Raw genomic sequence first — 14535 nt, 5'->3', positions numbered from 1 at the left:
AAAAAAGGTGGCTGTTCCCATGTACCTAGGAGGCAGCCATATTTTCTTCCTCACAATGTCCCCGCAAGGCCATCAAGGACGTAAAACGGAATAAAAGATTACTGCCTTCGGAGTGTCATGGGAGCAGACATCTTTTTTCCTCTTACGGTTACCCAGGAAGGGATAGTATGTCATAACGGCACATCCAGGGCATTTTTAAGATTCCTTTTCAATAAGCTCAGCAAGTGCTGGGCTGTCTACCTGCTCCATGGCTGAAAACTGTTGAAAGAAAGTTTGTAGCTCAGTGGTAGAACATCTGCTTTGAATGCAGAAGGTCAGAGGTTGAATACGCCTAGCTAGGGCTAGGAAATAAATAAAAACCCTGTCTGAAACCATGGGTAGCCATTGCTAATCGATTTAGTACTAAACTATATAGATCAGTAGTCTGTCTAAGCGTAAGACAGCTTCCTATGTTTAAAAAAGGGAATGAGAAAAAACGGCCCTCAGACCACCTTGTAAATACTTTAAAAGAAATTAAATTACATTTTTAAAAATTGAATGCCATGAAAAGCATGTAAAAAAATTTTTTTTAGGATCCCACCCCCAAAAAACCCTGCATGGAAACAAGACAGAAGACACATTTAAAACACAAATCGATAAGTTCTATTTCATTCATCCCTATTTCTTTATTTTCTTGTGAAAAGATTTGTACCTTTTTCAAGAAGTGCAAGCTTTCTGTGAATAAATACCCCTGCAATGTCCATCTACTGCCCTCTTTCTCTCCCTTTATAGGAACCTTTATTATTATTATTATTATTATTATTATTATTATTATTATTATTATTATTATTAAAAATATGCTAAATGTGTAGCAGATTTCATTTGTTTGCCCCTTTACTGAATTCCTTTTAGTAGATGCTAAGCCAATCAAGAATGTGGCTATATCACAATCCCATTTTACGGTTTCCAGAAACACACACATAGTCTGTCTATCTCTCTCCCCGCCCCTTGCTTGGTAGGCTATCTTTTTGCTAAGTTGATTGATTCAGCAGTTTGGCACCAAAGACCGTAAATGTTTGATGCTGTGGGTTTTTGGGGGTGGGGTGGGGGGTAGTATTCATGCATGCTGTTTATTTCATACGTACATACAGAGAGAAAGTGTGGGATTAATGCCCGAAGAATCTGGCATCTTTTTTAGAGTAGGAGCAGTTGGTTTAGCTCTGAGACTCTACAGCTGCATCTTGCAGAATGGCTAACAGAATGTGGTTCCAGAGGGAATATTTCTGTGACTGTCTTGTAAACTTGAATTTAAGCATGTGTGGTAAGTGGGACAAAGGCATATGGTGCCTTCCTGCTGCCTGCCAAATTCTGCTGCCACTGATGGTGAAATGTTCCTCCCTTCTTCCTCTTTCTAAATAAGATTCACTCCACTGTGTATACATATGGTATAGTTAAAAATGTGTGCGTGGGTAAGCTTGAACAGGGGAGGAAACATTGCACGTATGCAATATGGTGCAGATCTATGCTAAAATAGGCAAGTATGAAACAGCCTTTGGCGTTAGTTCCACTACAAATATCAGGTCATAATAAAGCTGAGGCTTTCCCCTCTTTTACAGATATGGGAGTTCCAAACGGCCTTCTTCATTTCAGTAGAGGCAGTAAACTCATTGTTTAAATTCCAGAACCAATGAGTGGTTTTGCTGCGCTCATTGAAATGAATGGGGGAAATCCATACATCCCAGAGCTGAATATCCACCAGTTTGGTGTGGGTTTTGTTGCTGTTCATTCTTCATTGTTGTTTTTGCACTGGAAGTTGCTCATGGGACAGGGCGGAACCTTTCAGTGCCCTGCGTATCAACGTCGTGTTTCTGAGACCATTCTGAAAGGAGCTGATTCCACTTGAAAACCCCTGAATCCTGCAGTGAACTCTAAAGCAGGAGTGGGCCAAAATTCACCTGACATCACAGTGACATCAGGCAATGCTGCACTTTGAAGCCCCAGTTGTTGGGACTTAAAAGCACAGTGTGGGGCTGTTCGAAACCTCTTTCCCAACAACATTACTCAGCAGCATAAGAGTAGCGCTGGCAAGAAGAAGCAGTTTCCATTAAATGGAAAACACTTCCCTTCCTTTGAGCAAGGCTCGCTCCTTCTACCCATAAGTTAACTGGCAAATGGGAGTGTTAGAACTCCTGCTCCGTGATTGCAGTCATGGGATTTTTGTCTATCACATGACGGTGTATGTTTTGACTCCACAGAGTAGGAAGTGAAGGAGACAGGATGTTTGTGTTACTATGTTCCGTGAAGTGGGACTATTGTCCTTTGTTCTTTCTCTTTGTTGTCTGATGCTAGAGAGAGAGGGAGCCATGTTGCAGTGCTCCGTGTGTGTTTGTATGTAAATAAAGTAGATTAGCCAAAATGCTGAGTTGCTGAGGTCCATCATGCAAGCTGCGAAGACTCTGCGGATCCCTAAGTGTGCCGATGTCTGTTGGCATTGGTAGCTGTGATGTTTGGGCAGAAGAAAGCTTTGGAAGCTCTGGAACAAAAGACCAGGAGGGAGAGGACATGCCAGTCAGGCATGTGTTTCTTCCAGGGTCCTACTCGAGTGTAGGACGAGCTCCTGACAGGGAGTGCACCTTGCTGCAGCAAAGGAACAGCGCTATGTTCCTGACTGCTCCTTGGATGCCCCACCCTTACCTGCCCCACCCCGGTGTCATGTATGCCATCAGGCATAGGGCAGGTAGCAGTGGCTTCCCCAAAACAGCCCCACAGGCCAAATGGGGAGGTCTGGAGGGTGAAGTATGGACCATGTTATTGGAGGTTCCCTCTCTCTTGTTCTAAAGGGACAGGTTGACTTGAAAACAAACATGAAAAAGCAACTCTGCCCCCTTTTCTCATCTCCACTCTAAAGTCATATGAGCCAGGGAGAAGGCTTACCCAGGGTATATAAAGAGAGGCTAGCTAAGCTTCAGCTAAGCTTCAGAAGGCTGGGAAGCTTCCCAGAGCCAGACACACAACCCGTCCTCTGAAGGCTGAAGCTGCAATAGCACTTTATGGAGACTGCACAGCCTCTCCCTTGAAACTGTGGGGTTTTTTTTACAAGCCGATCCTGGAGCTTGCACCTCTTAATACCACTTGCGTGTTGATGTCCTCCAAGCCACTCCTAAATAAATAACACTTCACACATAATTTTTGTTTAAGGTTTTTGGCACAATTTTGGCCACAATTGTATTAAAATACATAAATGTGAGTGGTTGCTTAGGCATTGGTTCTGACTATCTGTCCTCCCCCCCCCCCCGGGACAGAACTGACTTCTGGATTCCAGTGAAAGCAAGTAAGGGAAAACAATATTGGGGAGAGCATGGAGCTGGGCACCAGACCCTCACCTCTCCCCAAATGTTCCCAGGGGCTTGCGCGGCCCAAGCCCCATTCATGGGTACAGACGAAAGAATGGCAAGCCCCTGGATTCCTTTAACGGAATTCCCTTGCATCAGCAGCATTGGAGGGGCAGGCACCGCCAATCCTTACCCCTCCACCAACCAATTTTTTAACCAATGCCTAACTGCAACCTTACAAGTTGTGACGATTTACAACGCAGTAGGCAAAAACCAAATGGCAGCAGCCAATCAGCCAAATGGACAAAATTCCTACCAGGTCCCTGCCCCAAAAGCAGATGACCCCATGACAGGCATAACAAGATCAACGCAATAGCCCTAGATTAGGGAGGGTGGGCGGGTGATCCGATGCACACAGCAAAAGAGCCCAGTCAGTGCTGCATGACTTGATTTTATAACCTTTGGTCCATCCCTCTAAATGGCAACACCAAAATTTGTCCAGTAACCCAACCGCCCAATCACTGCGGATGGTCATCCATACTAACTCGCCCAGCAACAGAGGGGTGGCCTGTCAGACCCCTCTGCAACACGTGCTCTCTATGAAGGAGAACACGCTTTATATGAATAGCAATAGTGAGATGAAGAGTATTTATCACTGCCATGTGCCAGTGAGCTTAAAGGGCCAGAAGCAACCCAAATATTTCTTTATAACTAGCAACAATTGTAAATTTATCTTAATTCATTGTTACACACACCCAGCAGCTTGGCTTTCTGTTTTAGGAAGAGTGTCATCAAACTGCACTTATTTTTCATGATTAGATGAATTGCAGTCTGATCCTAAACATGTTTGCACAAAAACAAGTCCCTGAAATTTTCAATGAGCCTTTGTGCCAGGTGAGCAGATTCAGGGCTGCAGCCGTAATCTTTTTAAGAAGGTGCTTTGGTTTCTGTGCTCATCAATTATTTACATATCTCCATAAATAATTCAGTAACTGGAGTGAGAAGAGGGTGGGGGGGAGATTTCTAAAAATATACTTTTAGCATATGTTTAAGGCGGGGGTTGTCCCCATGCAAAAAGTTTTATCTTTCCAACATACTGAACATTAGCTCATTTTATTTCCACTGGGCCTTTGTGAACTTGAAACGCTACCTGGGTTGCCTCTTTGTATCTAAAAAACATCCAGCCATCTTTTTTGTTGTTGTTGTTGTTTTGTTTTTTAAGGATAAAGTCTGCAGCAGATATCGGAGAGGCGAGGCATGCCACTAATGTAGCAAAAATGCAAAAGATAAAATCAATAGGTGGGAAAGCTGTTTTAAAAAGTTGAATCCAAACCTGTTTTTGAACTAAAAAGTTCTTCCTCCAGGGGAATCGCTCTACAGTTAGACAGATATGAAAACCACATCTTCTAGTTTAGTTTGCTATTCATAAAGGAACTACTGTCTCCAAGCTTGTCTGAGGTCATTGTATTGACTGTAACTTTGCATGCCAGCCATCTTGAGAATGATACATTTGTGGCCACAGAACAGCTGAGTAAACGTAAGGACTAGGAAGAATTTTTATGAAAGTGATTATTCATATTTGGCAGTATAATTCTCCAAGTGGTCCACATAGTACAGTACAGGTCTTACTTATTTCGAGAGGGACTCCTGAAGGCAGAAAAGTTTTAAGGATCTGATGCAAAGTGTGTTTAATGTTCCACATCACTGAAATCAAGAGGACATTTTTTTCCTTGCTCACAGAAGTTTCCAGAGGGTTATGCTTGCTGCAAATTTCTCTAGGAATTTGAGTTTCAGTACTGCTTAAAAACAAGAGATACTGATGGTTTATATACAGTTATATTGTAGCTTTCCACAGTTGAACATCAGTAATAAAGTAAAAGTAAATGAACAACCAGATGAAAGTGATGAAAAAACACACCTATGAATACCTTATTCAAATGATTTGCTGAGCTGAGGAATGTGTGATATGAGTGAATTAAAAAATGAACAGTGCCTTTAGTCTCCCCACACACCTCCCATGAGGATATAATGTACAAAGCCATAGGTTTGTTTGTTTTTCATTTTATGCCGCTAATGTGAATATAGTATGTTTGCATCCTAGTCTGCAATATAGATGACATTCTACAGTCAAACTCTAGTTACTGTATATACAAAACATGTAAGATATAATGTGATTTATTATGAAATGGTAGCTATATCTCTTCTTCTTTTTTTGCAGATGAAGATGGCAAATAAATGCTGTTCTCCCTCAGATCAGGTATGATAATTTACTTTGGTTATTGCTAAAAGTCTGCCATTTCCACTTCCGCCTTCCAATTAGTCACCAAAAACACATATAAGCCAAAGTTCAGCACTTTCAAAAGACCCTGATGCCAGTAGGAAAACTGAGCACATATGCACATTGTTTCCACTGAAATAAATTGATGACAGAAGAGTTTAACTTTGCTTGGACCATGCCAAAAGTTATCTTTTTGCAAGTTGCATAGCAGAGGACACATGTAACTGAGAGCTTTATATAAGCATTCCTTAAGGGAAAGCATGTTTTAGTATCTGATATTCCATGTGTCAAAACAGATTTCAACAATTAATAGAGGACCCAGGTTAGAATTTTGGAAGTTTTCAAAATCACAGCTGGCAGTGGTGATAGGGGAGCAACTGTATGATGTAATATGCAGTTAATTAGCTTGCTCTGCAAATGATCGTGTCCATTAAGGTGTTTCAAAACATTTCTCTTCCTAGTTGCTGGTAGTCTTCAACCAAGCATAAACCACAACCTTGCCATTGGCATGTGGAAGGCAGGCTGCAGAGATTTTGCACTCAGGAGACCAAAAGGTGTTAAGCAAGGGCTAACAGAAAGAGGGGGACTAATAGAAAGTGGCAGCTGAGAAGAAGAATCCAGCCTACTTCTCTCTGCTTCCTAACACTGCTCTTTCTTGCAGCTTTGTGATGACAAGATCCCCTGCTTTTCCTCCAACAACCAATAATATTTCAGAGCTTCCACCCAGCAATTTATTGTGAATTGAGTGTTGCTCATGGGCTGCAAGATTTGTGTAGCGTCCCCATTATAACTTCATCAAAATCCCATCCCATATTACTGCTTCCTAATTTAATAGAATTTTTACTAGTTTCCAAACGGCTTGTCATCCCTCAGGAGATTGACACCTAGACTTTTTGGAAAGGGAAATCCAGGGAGGTGGGAAAGAGGTGAGCACATGATGCAAAGTGTGTGAACATCTTTCCAGATATTTATTTAATATCATGCTTTCAATGCATGCAGTTCACTTCCATAGCACACTAGGTTGATCAAGAAAAACAATAATTTCTAGATCAAGAAAATGCGAGGCTGATCTCTTATGGGTGTTGTCACCTGTAAGATTAATATGGTGTTGATATGTCTTATAATATCATATTTTAACTAAAGCAAACTATCGATTGTGAGGATTTTTATGTGCATGCCACTTTGTGTCTTGCAGCAGGAGAAAGGCAGGATATACTGTATTTACTCAAATCTAACGCTCACCTTTTTTGGCCAAATTACGTTGCGAAAATTAAGGTGCATTAGATTCGATGGCACATTTACATTTGCCAGCAAATACTTTTTTGGGTTTCAAGGTTCTGAAAATTGAGGTGCACATTAGAGTCGATGGCACATCAGACTTGAGTAAATACAGTAGATAAAAGGAAATGAAATAAAGAAATAGATTCAGTGAATTTGTCTACTATAGCCAACCTCCATATATAAGGAGGAAGGCTTCCAATTAAATTTGAATCCCAGCTATTTTCTTTTTAGAAATTAACTAGTGAATCTTTATGAGTGTGCTGTTAGTGCAGTTTGTGAATCGTTGATATCAATTATAGTAACATGGGATATCCAAAGAAAGTAAGAAGGCACATAGACATGTGCAGCATGTCACTGACGTACCTCTACAATTAGATAACAAATGGCAGGCACTGTGAGCAGTCAGAGACATTAATGAGCTGTTGAAAGACAGGAAGCAAAAATGAGTCACAGTTCTTGCATCTGTGCATACCATTAATACCAAAAGTGGGGCTCATTCGCACTGATAATACACACATCTTCCCCTAGACGGGAGATGTACGAGTCTCTGCTTCAATTAATTACATATGAAAGCACTAGAAGCAAGACTTGGAACTTGCTTTCATTCACATCAAGGCTTTAGCTTAGTGGTGAGCCTATAAAATAAGCCCATCTAATGCACCAGTATGTTTACATAGTGGTTAGGCAGATGCCTATGAGAAAACCCACAAGAGAGCAAAGAGTGCAATGAAACTCTCCCACTCATGCTCCCCAACAACTGACATTCAGAGATAATAATACCACCACCAATACTAGAGGTGATATCATTACTACTAGCTGTTGATAGTATTATTATCCATAGAGTTATCTAATCCCTTTTTGAAACCATCCAAGTTGGCAGCCTTCACTATCTCTAGTAGCAACAGATCCCATAGTTTAACTACTTGCTGTGTATCCATGGGACAATGTCCCGGGTTCAACCATTCCTGGTAAGCCTGGGAAATACTCTGCCTAGACACCTGAAGAGCCACTGCCTGTATGTGTAGATATTTATTGAGCAAATCAAGCAATGGTCTGACACAGTTTATTTCTTACAGGCAACATCACAGGATTAGGTATCAATGACTGTTCTGCTCCACTAACATAGACAATATGTCCATGTCTACTAGTTGCTAGGAATCACAAATTGGGGGGGGGGGATACTATTACAATCAGGTCTTGCTTGGACTGATCCAGCAGTGCTGCTCTTATGTTCTTAAACAGCTTTCTATGTTCTTTCCATTCATATCTGAAATTACCCCTCTTTTTAATGTAACATGTGCTTTGCCTTTGCTGCAAAATTCATTCCAGACATTTGGACAGGACTGATTCAGCTAAGCTATTTTTCGTTGTAATGATTCTTTGAGACATTTGTTTGTTTGTTTGTTTGTTTGAAGGCTCATATATTTGCCTCAGTGTGAAAATGAAATGTCAGCCCCATAGCATAAACTTGTACATCATCTAGTTGGAACTTGTAGAAAGTTAACCATTCCTGCTCTCCAAATATTAGCACTTTTCGAGTCTGCCTTGTATAATTTATCAAAATGTTCAGAACACTGAAAGCACTTAACGCCGTGTTATTTTTCGAGGCAGCTAGATTTGTGACTCAATTTCTAAACACACACACACACACATCAATGGTTTTCTTGACGAAGCATTAAGGATTGTCTCCAACAAAGTTGTCGCCTTCACACCAGGGCTTCTGCTTGGGCAATAGAACTTCCCCTCCCTCTCCTCTCCCCATGGGTCCCATATGACTCCCAATCTTCTCCAGAGGGTTGAGGGAACCCCAAAATAAATTTGGGGAGCGAGCGGGGGAATGAGAGAGGGGGGCATTTCTGTTGCACAAATGGGACAGCTTCACTGAATAAGTGATGGTGCTATTTGTGCAGAGGACACACACGCACACCCATCTATTCTTTTAGCTTAAAATGAATTTTCCTCTCATTGCTTTATGGGAAGTCTAAAGTGAGGTTTTTAATCAACTTAATATGAACTACTAGTCTGGTGTCAATCCAGTTTTATTACTATAGTATTTTGAAGTATGTTCAGAGATTGAAAAAACAGATTTGTAATGGTTGGCTGGGCACTTGTATTCTATATATTGGAAATAAGATATCTCACTGTAGAGAAGCAGATTTTTTTATTTTTTTAAAAAAACCTCTTGCTTAGACCCACTCTTCATTACCAACCAAAATCAAATTCTAAATATAATTAACTGCATTTGCTCACATTAATTGCTTTCTGTTCTTGCCTGTCCTGCCTTTGCCTGTCCGCAGCAATTATAGTGGCCACTTATGCATAATACAAAAAATGTTTCTCCATCAAAAAAAGATGAATAGATGATACAGGTTTGCATAAAATCTGCATATACATACTTAGAAATTATCAATAGCATTTAAATAGAAATACAAAACAGCTCCCATAACTAGATGACCCAAGTGCCTTTTCAGTCCGCTGCCCCTGTTGCCCCTTCTTATTGCTCTTTAACTTCAAGCCAGGCTTGAACTGGATAGCCCTTCAAAGAGAGGACTCTTCTCTATAAAGTAAGACACATGGTCACCCTACCAGCAGTCAGATTCTAGATTGTAAGCTTGCTGGGGCAAGGAAGAGCTTGTTTTCTCAAGGAATGTATTGCAAGGTTAAAACAGTGCTAAGTGAAGGGTGGGATATAGATAGATAGATAGATAGATAGATAGATAGATAGATAGATAGATATAATGCAACACATTTTGATGGAGAAGGCTGGTGATAACTTATGGAGGAGCAGTTGATATGCTTTGTGTGCAATAAGTTATGTAGCTCTAGAAACTTAGCAGTTGCAGTATTAGTAATTTGCTCACCGAATCTATGATTTTGAAGTATTTAAAATAGCCCATCATATAATTTGCATGCTAATGCGATGGCAGTCCTCACTGCCAGATGAAGACCTTGAACTCCCAGCACAGTTTCTGCCAAAGTATCGAATGCATACATCAGATGGGGATGCAGGCAAGGCACAGGTTACAAAGTCCAGCAGGTGGAGAGGAGATATAGACACATGGCTAATCACAATCTAAAGCATTGTTCCAGCAAGCAACATGTCCCCTGCACCTTCCTTTCGAAGAACAGGACCAAGGCAAGCAAGCAAGCAGACATTCCTTCAAGTAGCTTAGGCTTGCAAAGTTTGTTTGCTGGCACTAACACCTCTGTTTCCATGGAGGTGGGAATTGGTGCCAATTTGGCATTCGGTTTGCCAGAGGAGGTGGTGTCAGGGTGTGTCTGGTGTCACAGAGGCAGAACACTCTTTTGCCAATCTGCTTAGTCCCTCCCCTGGATCCAAATCTCAATTTCCTGGACTACTGGCCTCTTCCTCCCCAAACTCAGAGGGGTCCCAGTTTCACCACCGACATCCCACTACAATCCTTCCCAGGGTTATTCAGCTCCAACTCCCTAAGCTCTTCCCATTCCTCATCAGGATCCAACCATCGCCCTCCATGATCTCTCCAATGGGAATCATGACTGCTAACTTTCTTTAGAACTTCAGGCAACCTGGCAAGTTTATTAGAGTAATCACGAGTTTTAATTGCCATTTACTTATTCATGTGAGACACGCAAGATTTCAGAAGGGCAAAATCTGCTCCAGCTTCACTTTTCTCGGTTTCCTCCTCCCTTGTATATAATTGCTGTCACCAACTGCTCATTTGTATTTGAATAAATAGACCAAACAAGCCACCCTAAGATGCCTGAAGCTACAACTTTCTTTGCCTTCTTAATTTTTTATTGCAACATGACACACAATGGCATATCTTACTCCTAGTGAAGTCATTGTTCCCGTTTTCAGCTGCAACCCTGCCAGCCTACATATTATGTTTGTGAAATGCCTATTTCTTCTTCATTTTTATGCTCAGCAGTTTGCCTTCCCTCTATTTATTGTAATACTTATAATCTCCAAAATAGATTTTACATAAAATCAAGTCTCATGTTTTTGTTCAGTCTTTACAGTATCTCTATGCCCCCCCCTTTTTTTAAAGGATAAATAGCAATTCATATGCAGAGGATGTCACTGAAGGGGTATTAACATAATGTATTGTTTTGTTTAATCATGGAGATAGCAGTGCAATCTTCTACATGTGTACTCCGAAGTAGGCCTCGTTGAGCTTAATGGGACTTACTTCTGGGTTAGCAAGTTTAAGATTGCAGATATCCTAAAATCTCTTCATGGAACGCCACTTTCATATTTATTTATTATTTATATAATGGATTTATACACCTTTCTTCTTGAACACATTATAAAGGAGCCTTAAAAACTCCCCATAAAGCAATACTTCATGGTTCTTCATACCTGCAGAGTTTTCCCCTTGAAGTGTATGCATTTCAAGCATAGCTACTACTTTGAAGAATAATGGGATTGTTGTTTTTCAATTATTAATATGAGTTGTTATTGATAGCTGGATAAGGAGTGAAGCTTGGATCAAAATTTGCCTTGCACCAGTGAAAATGAATTTGTGCTTGTGCAACCACGTGATCCTTACAGTTTCCACTGATTTCCCCATCCCATGCCATGCCTCATGCCATTCTAGAGGCCCCCTACTTCTCAGGAGTGGCTTTTAAGTAGGAATGCCCTACTCTATGAGTAAAATGTTAAATGGAGTTCTCTGGACCTGACTCATAATCTTGCGGTGAGAAATATATATTTACTCCATGGTTTTATATATACACTTAGTTTACCTGCTGTATATTCCTTATGATCTGATAAATATGTTGATGCTCTTCAGACTGCAGGAGAGCATGACATAGCAATTGCTTTAAAACAGATACTTCTTCACAAACATTAGTGATATAGGACTTGCCAATATAGCTATCCCATGAATATATGGCATTGTCCTGCCCTTGAATCAAGAGCCATTCATTGATCCATCTTGCTTCTTTAACTGGAAGCAGATCTACCAAGTTTTGGCCAAGTCTTTCCCAGTCCTACTGTTTGAGATGCCTAACGATAGATCTTAGAGATTAAACCTAGGACCTTCTGCATGCAGAGTATATCCTCTGTCGCTGAACGATGGCTATGATATATGTACGTATTCTCAAATCCTTGTGGGTATTTTTGCACATTGCTCAGTTTCCGACAGCTGTGCTGCTATGCACATACATCAGATTATGTACTTTATTCAACATTGTTCAGCTTCTATGTGCAATGACTTTCAGTTAGTTTTAGCGACACCAGAAAGAACCAGGGTGCTCTATAGATTAATCTTGTTTTTAAGTTGTATTTCAATCAATTGTTTTTATATCGGGTGTTAGCCGCCCTGAGCCTGGTCTTGGCTGGGGAGGGCAGGGTATAAATAAAAATTATTGTTGTTATTCTTATTCTTATTCTTATTCTTATTATTGTATTAGAGACCTTAGAGCATTGGTGTGCCCAGGACAAAGAGATTGTGCTTTCTTCTTCTAGAAGTGATGGTCTGCAGGATTATGTAATATATAACTTCTGGTAGACTGAGTTGAAATTCATTTTCAAAGATTTTATTCTGCAGGTCATTCATATGGGGTGGGTGAATGAGAGCCTCCAGGGCGCAGATTCCCCTCAGCTCTATAAATTCAAGTTCCTGGCATTGAAGGGTTCGTCATTCTACATATTCAGCACGCCACCGGTAAGCAACCTTTTCGCATGCGATTGTTATTGACATTCTTTTTGTTGGAACAAAAAATGACCCTTCCAATTGAATAATGAAGCACAGTGGAATTTACAAAAGGATGTTCACAACAACTCTTTCAGACACTGTTAATCTTTCTCTCCCATGCATAAAACATGGAGAACACTGGGAGCAGGACTTATTCAGGGCTTTAATAATGTCATCAGGGCGTTCTTTGCTTTTTGGGCCAAAGTTGAGGCCCAGGTGGCCTGATGCAGGTACCTAAAGCATCACTAGCTAACTAACAAATTATAATTGTAGCAGGTTTGTGGTAGATGTGATAGCATGAGATATTAGGAGCAGGAGTACAATTGCATGGTGACTTCTGAATGAGCAGTAGGGCCTTTTGACCCTTTTCCTCTACAATCCACGTCTCTAGAGAAAAAGGTCACAAGCCTTTTTGCTCATTCAAAATCTGTCTAGAACCCATTCTGAAAGCAGAGTCTCTTGGACAAAATTTTCTTTCACCACCATATTTAGAATGAAGCCTTGTATTTCTAGTTACAGCCACTTTTGACAACTGGAAGGCCACAGGTTCCCTTCTTCATGCTTTTAGACACACACACACACACACACACACACACACACACACAAAGACGATGCATGGAGATGGAATGGCAAACAATTTAGTGGTGTGGGATCTGGCGCAAGATACTGATTTCTTTACTTAACATAAAGGATAGGGAAGTATTTAGTTACAACAATATAATATGACGCTGAAGGGAAAAAATGACACGTGGAACTTCCACCCGCTTCTTTTTAAAAAAATCCTGGTAACAAGATTGTCTTACGAACAGTGCCAAATCCTTTGCTTGAAAAACCCAGTTTTGTTAGTTAAGGAAAATAAGGGAATTATGCAAAGCAATAATTTATAACAACATGCCTATTTTGCACATATTTATGTAACCTGCATGCTTTATTCTTAATCTAATAGTTGATATTTTGAAACTTGGAATTTGAAAGTCAGTGTGTTGTGGTGTCAGGAGGTCGAATTTTCACACAATTTGCCAATCTTGTGTTTTTAAGTGCAAGATGTTGACTGTCAAAACGTGTTGGCAGTTCCTTTGGCTCCTTACAAAAAGGTGTGCCCATCACAAAAAGCAACATTGTCATTATCACTAATTAGCATTGCTAATTTGAAGTTGTTGTTAATCACTTCCTAAATGTGAATAGACTGTGAACACTAAAAATGAGTATGGTAGAATAAGTTTATTTGACTGGTACAAACTACCATATTGCAATTACAAGCTTTGGGCTGTATGCAGGTGATTAGCATATCCAATATCTCTATTAAGACCAGGTTTCTCCATAGTTTTCAGCTTAGTGATAAGTTGTAATTCAGCAACTTCTCTTTCAAGTCTGTTTCTGAAATACTTTTGCAATAAGACAGCTGCTTTGAGATCCTGTATTGAATGTCCTGGGAGATTGAAGTGTTCTCCTACTGGCTTCTCTGTCTTGTGATTCCTGATGTCAGATTTATGTCCATTTATCCTTTGGCGTAGGGTTTGGCCTGTTTGTCCAATATAGAGAGCTGAAGGGCACTGCTGGCATTTGATGGCATACACAATGTTAGAAGATGAGCAATTAAATAGGCCTGAGATGGTATGTTTGGTGTTGTTGGGTCCAGTGATGGTGTTGTCTGAGTGTGTGGGGCAGCAAAGTTGGCATCTGGGTTTATTGCAGGCTCTGGTACCAGTGTCCATGTTAAGTCTGCTTGCTGTATTATTGTGGGTGAGGAGTTGCATTTCATGTTATTGGGCAACACTACCATCTTCATTTTCTTTTCTGTGAAGAGCCTCCAAATATGTGTCTGTCTAAACTTTGTGGTAGGGCAGCAAAGGACAGTGGGCACCCATTTCCACTTAAGAGCTTCCAAGGACATTTGACCGACTATTATTATAGAGACAAAATGCATTTGCTTATTCATAGGCATTGAGAGTTGATCCTTCACCATGCTGTTCCAAGAACAGAA

At 40.5% G+C, this 14535-nt stretch overlaps 1 protein-coding gene across 4 annotated transcripts in view; it reads left to right on the top strand.

Annotated features, from left to right (window-relative positions):
* SNTG2 (syntrophin gamma 2) overlaps positions 1-14535 on the top strand; it is a 229470-nt gene that overhangs the window by 184182 nt on the left and 30753 nt on the right. For 3 of the 4 annotated variants that reach the window (XM_082215563.1, XM_082215562.1, XM_082215565.1), the window contains exons 11-12: positions 5530-5568; positions 12405-12521. In XM_082215563.1, coding sequence (XP_082071689.1) covers positions 5530-5568; positions 12405-12521 — 156 coding nt within the window. The remainder of the gene's footprint in view (positions 1-5529; positions 5569-12404; positions 12522-14535) is intronic. The other variant, XM_082215564.1, reaches the window with a different exon arrangement.

This window comes from Podarcis vaucheri, assembly GCF_965113315.1.
Source record: "Podarcis vaucheri genome assembly, chromosome: 3".
Classification (NCBI taxonomy): domain Eukaryota; kingdom Metazoa; phylum Chordata; class Lepidosauria; order Squamata; family Lacertidae; genus Podarcis; species Podarcis vaucheri.
This window is presented reverse-complemented; position numbering and strand designations above follow the sequence as displayed.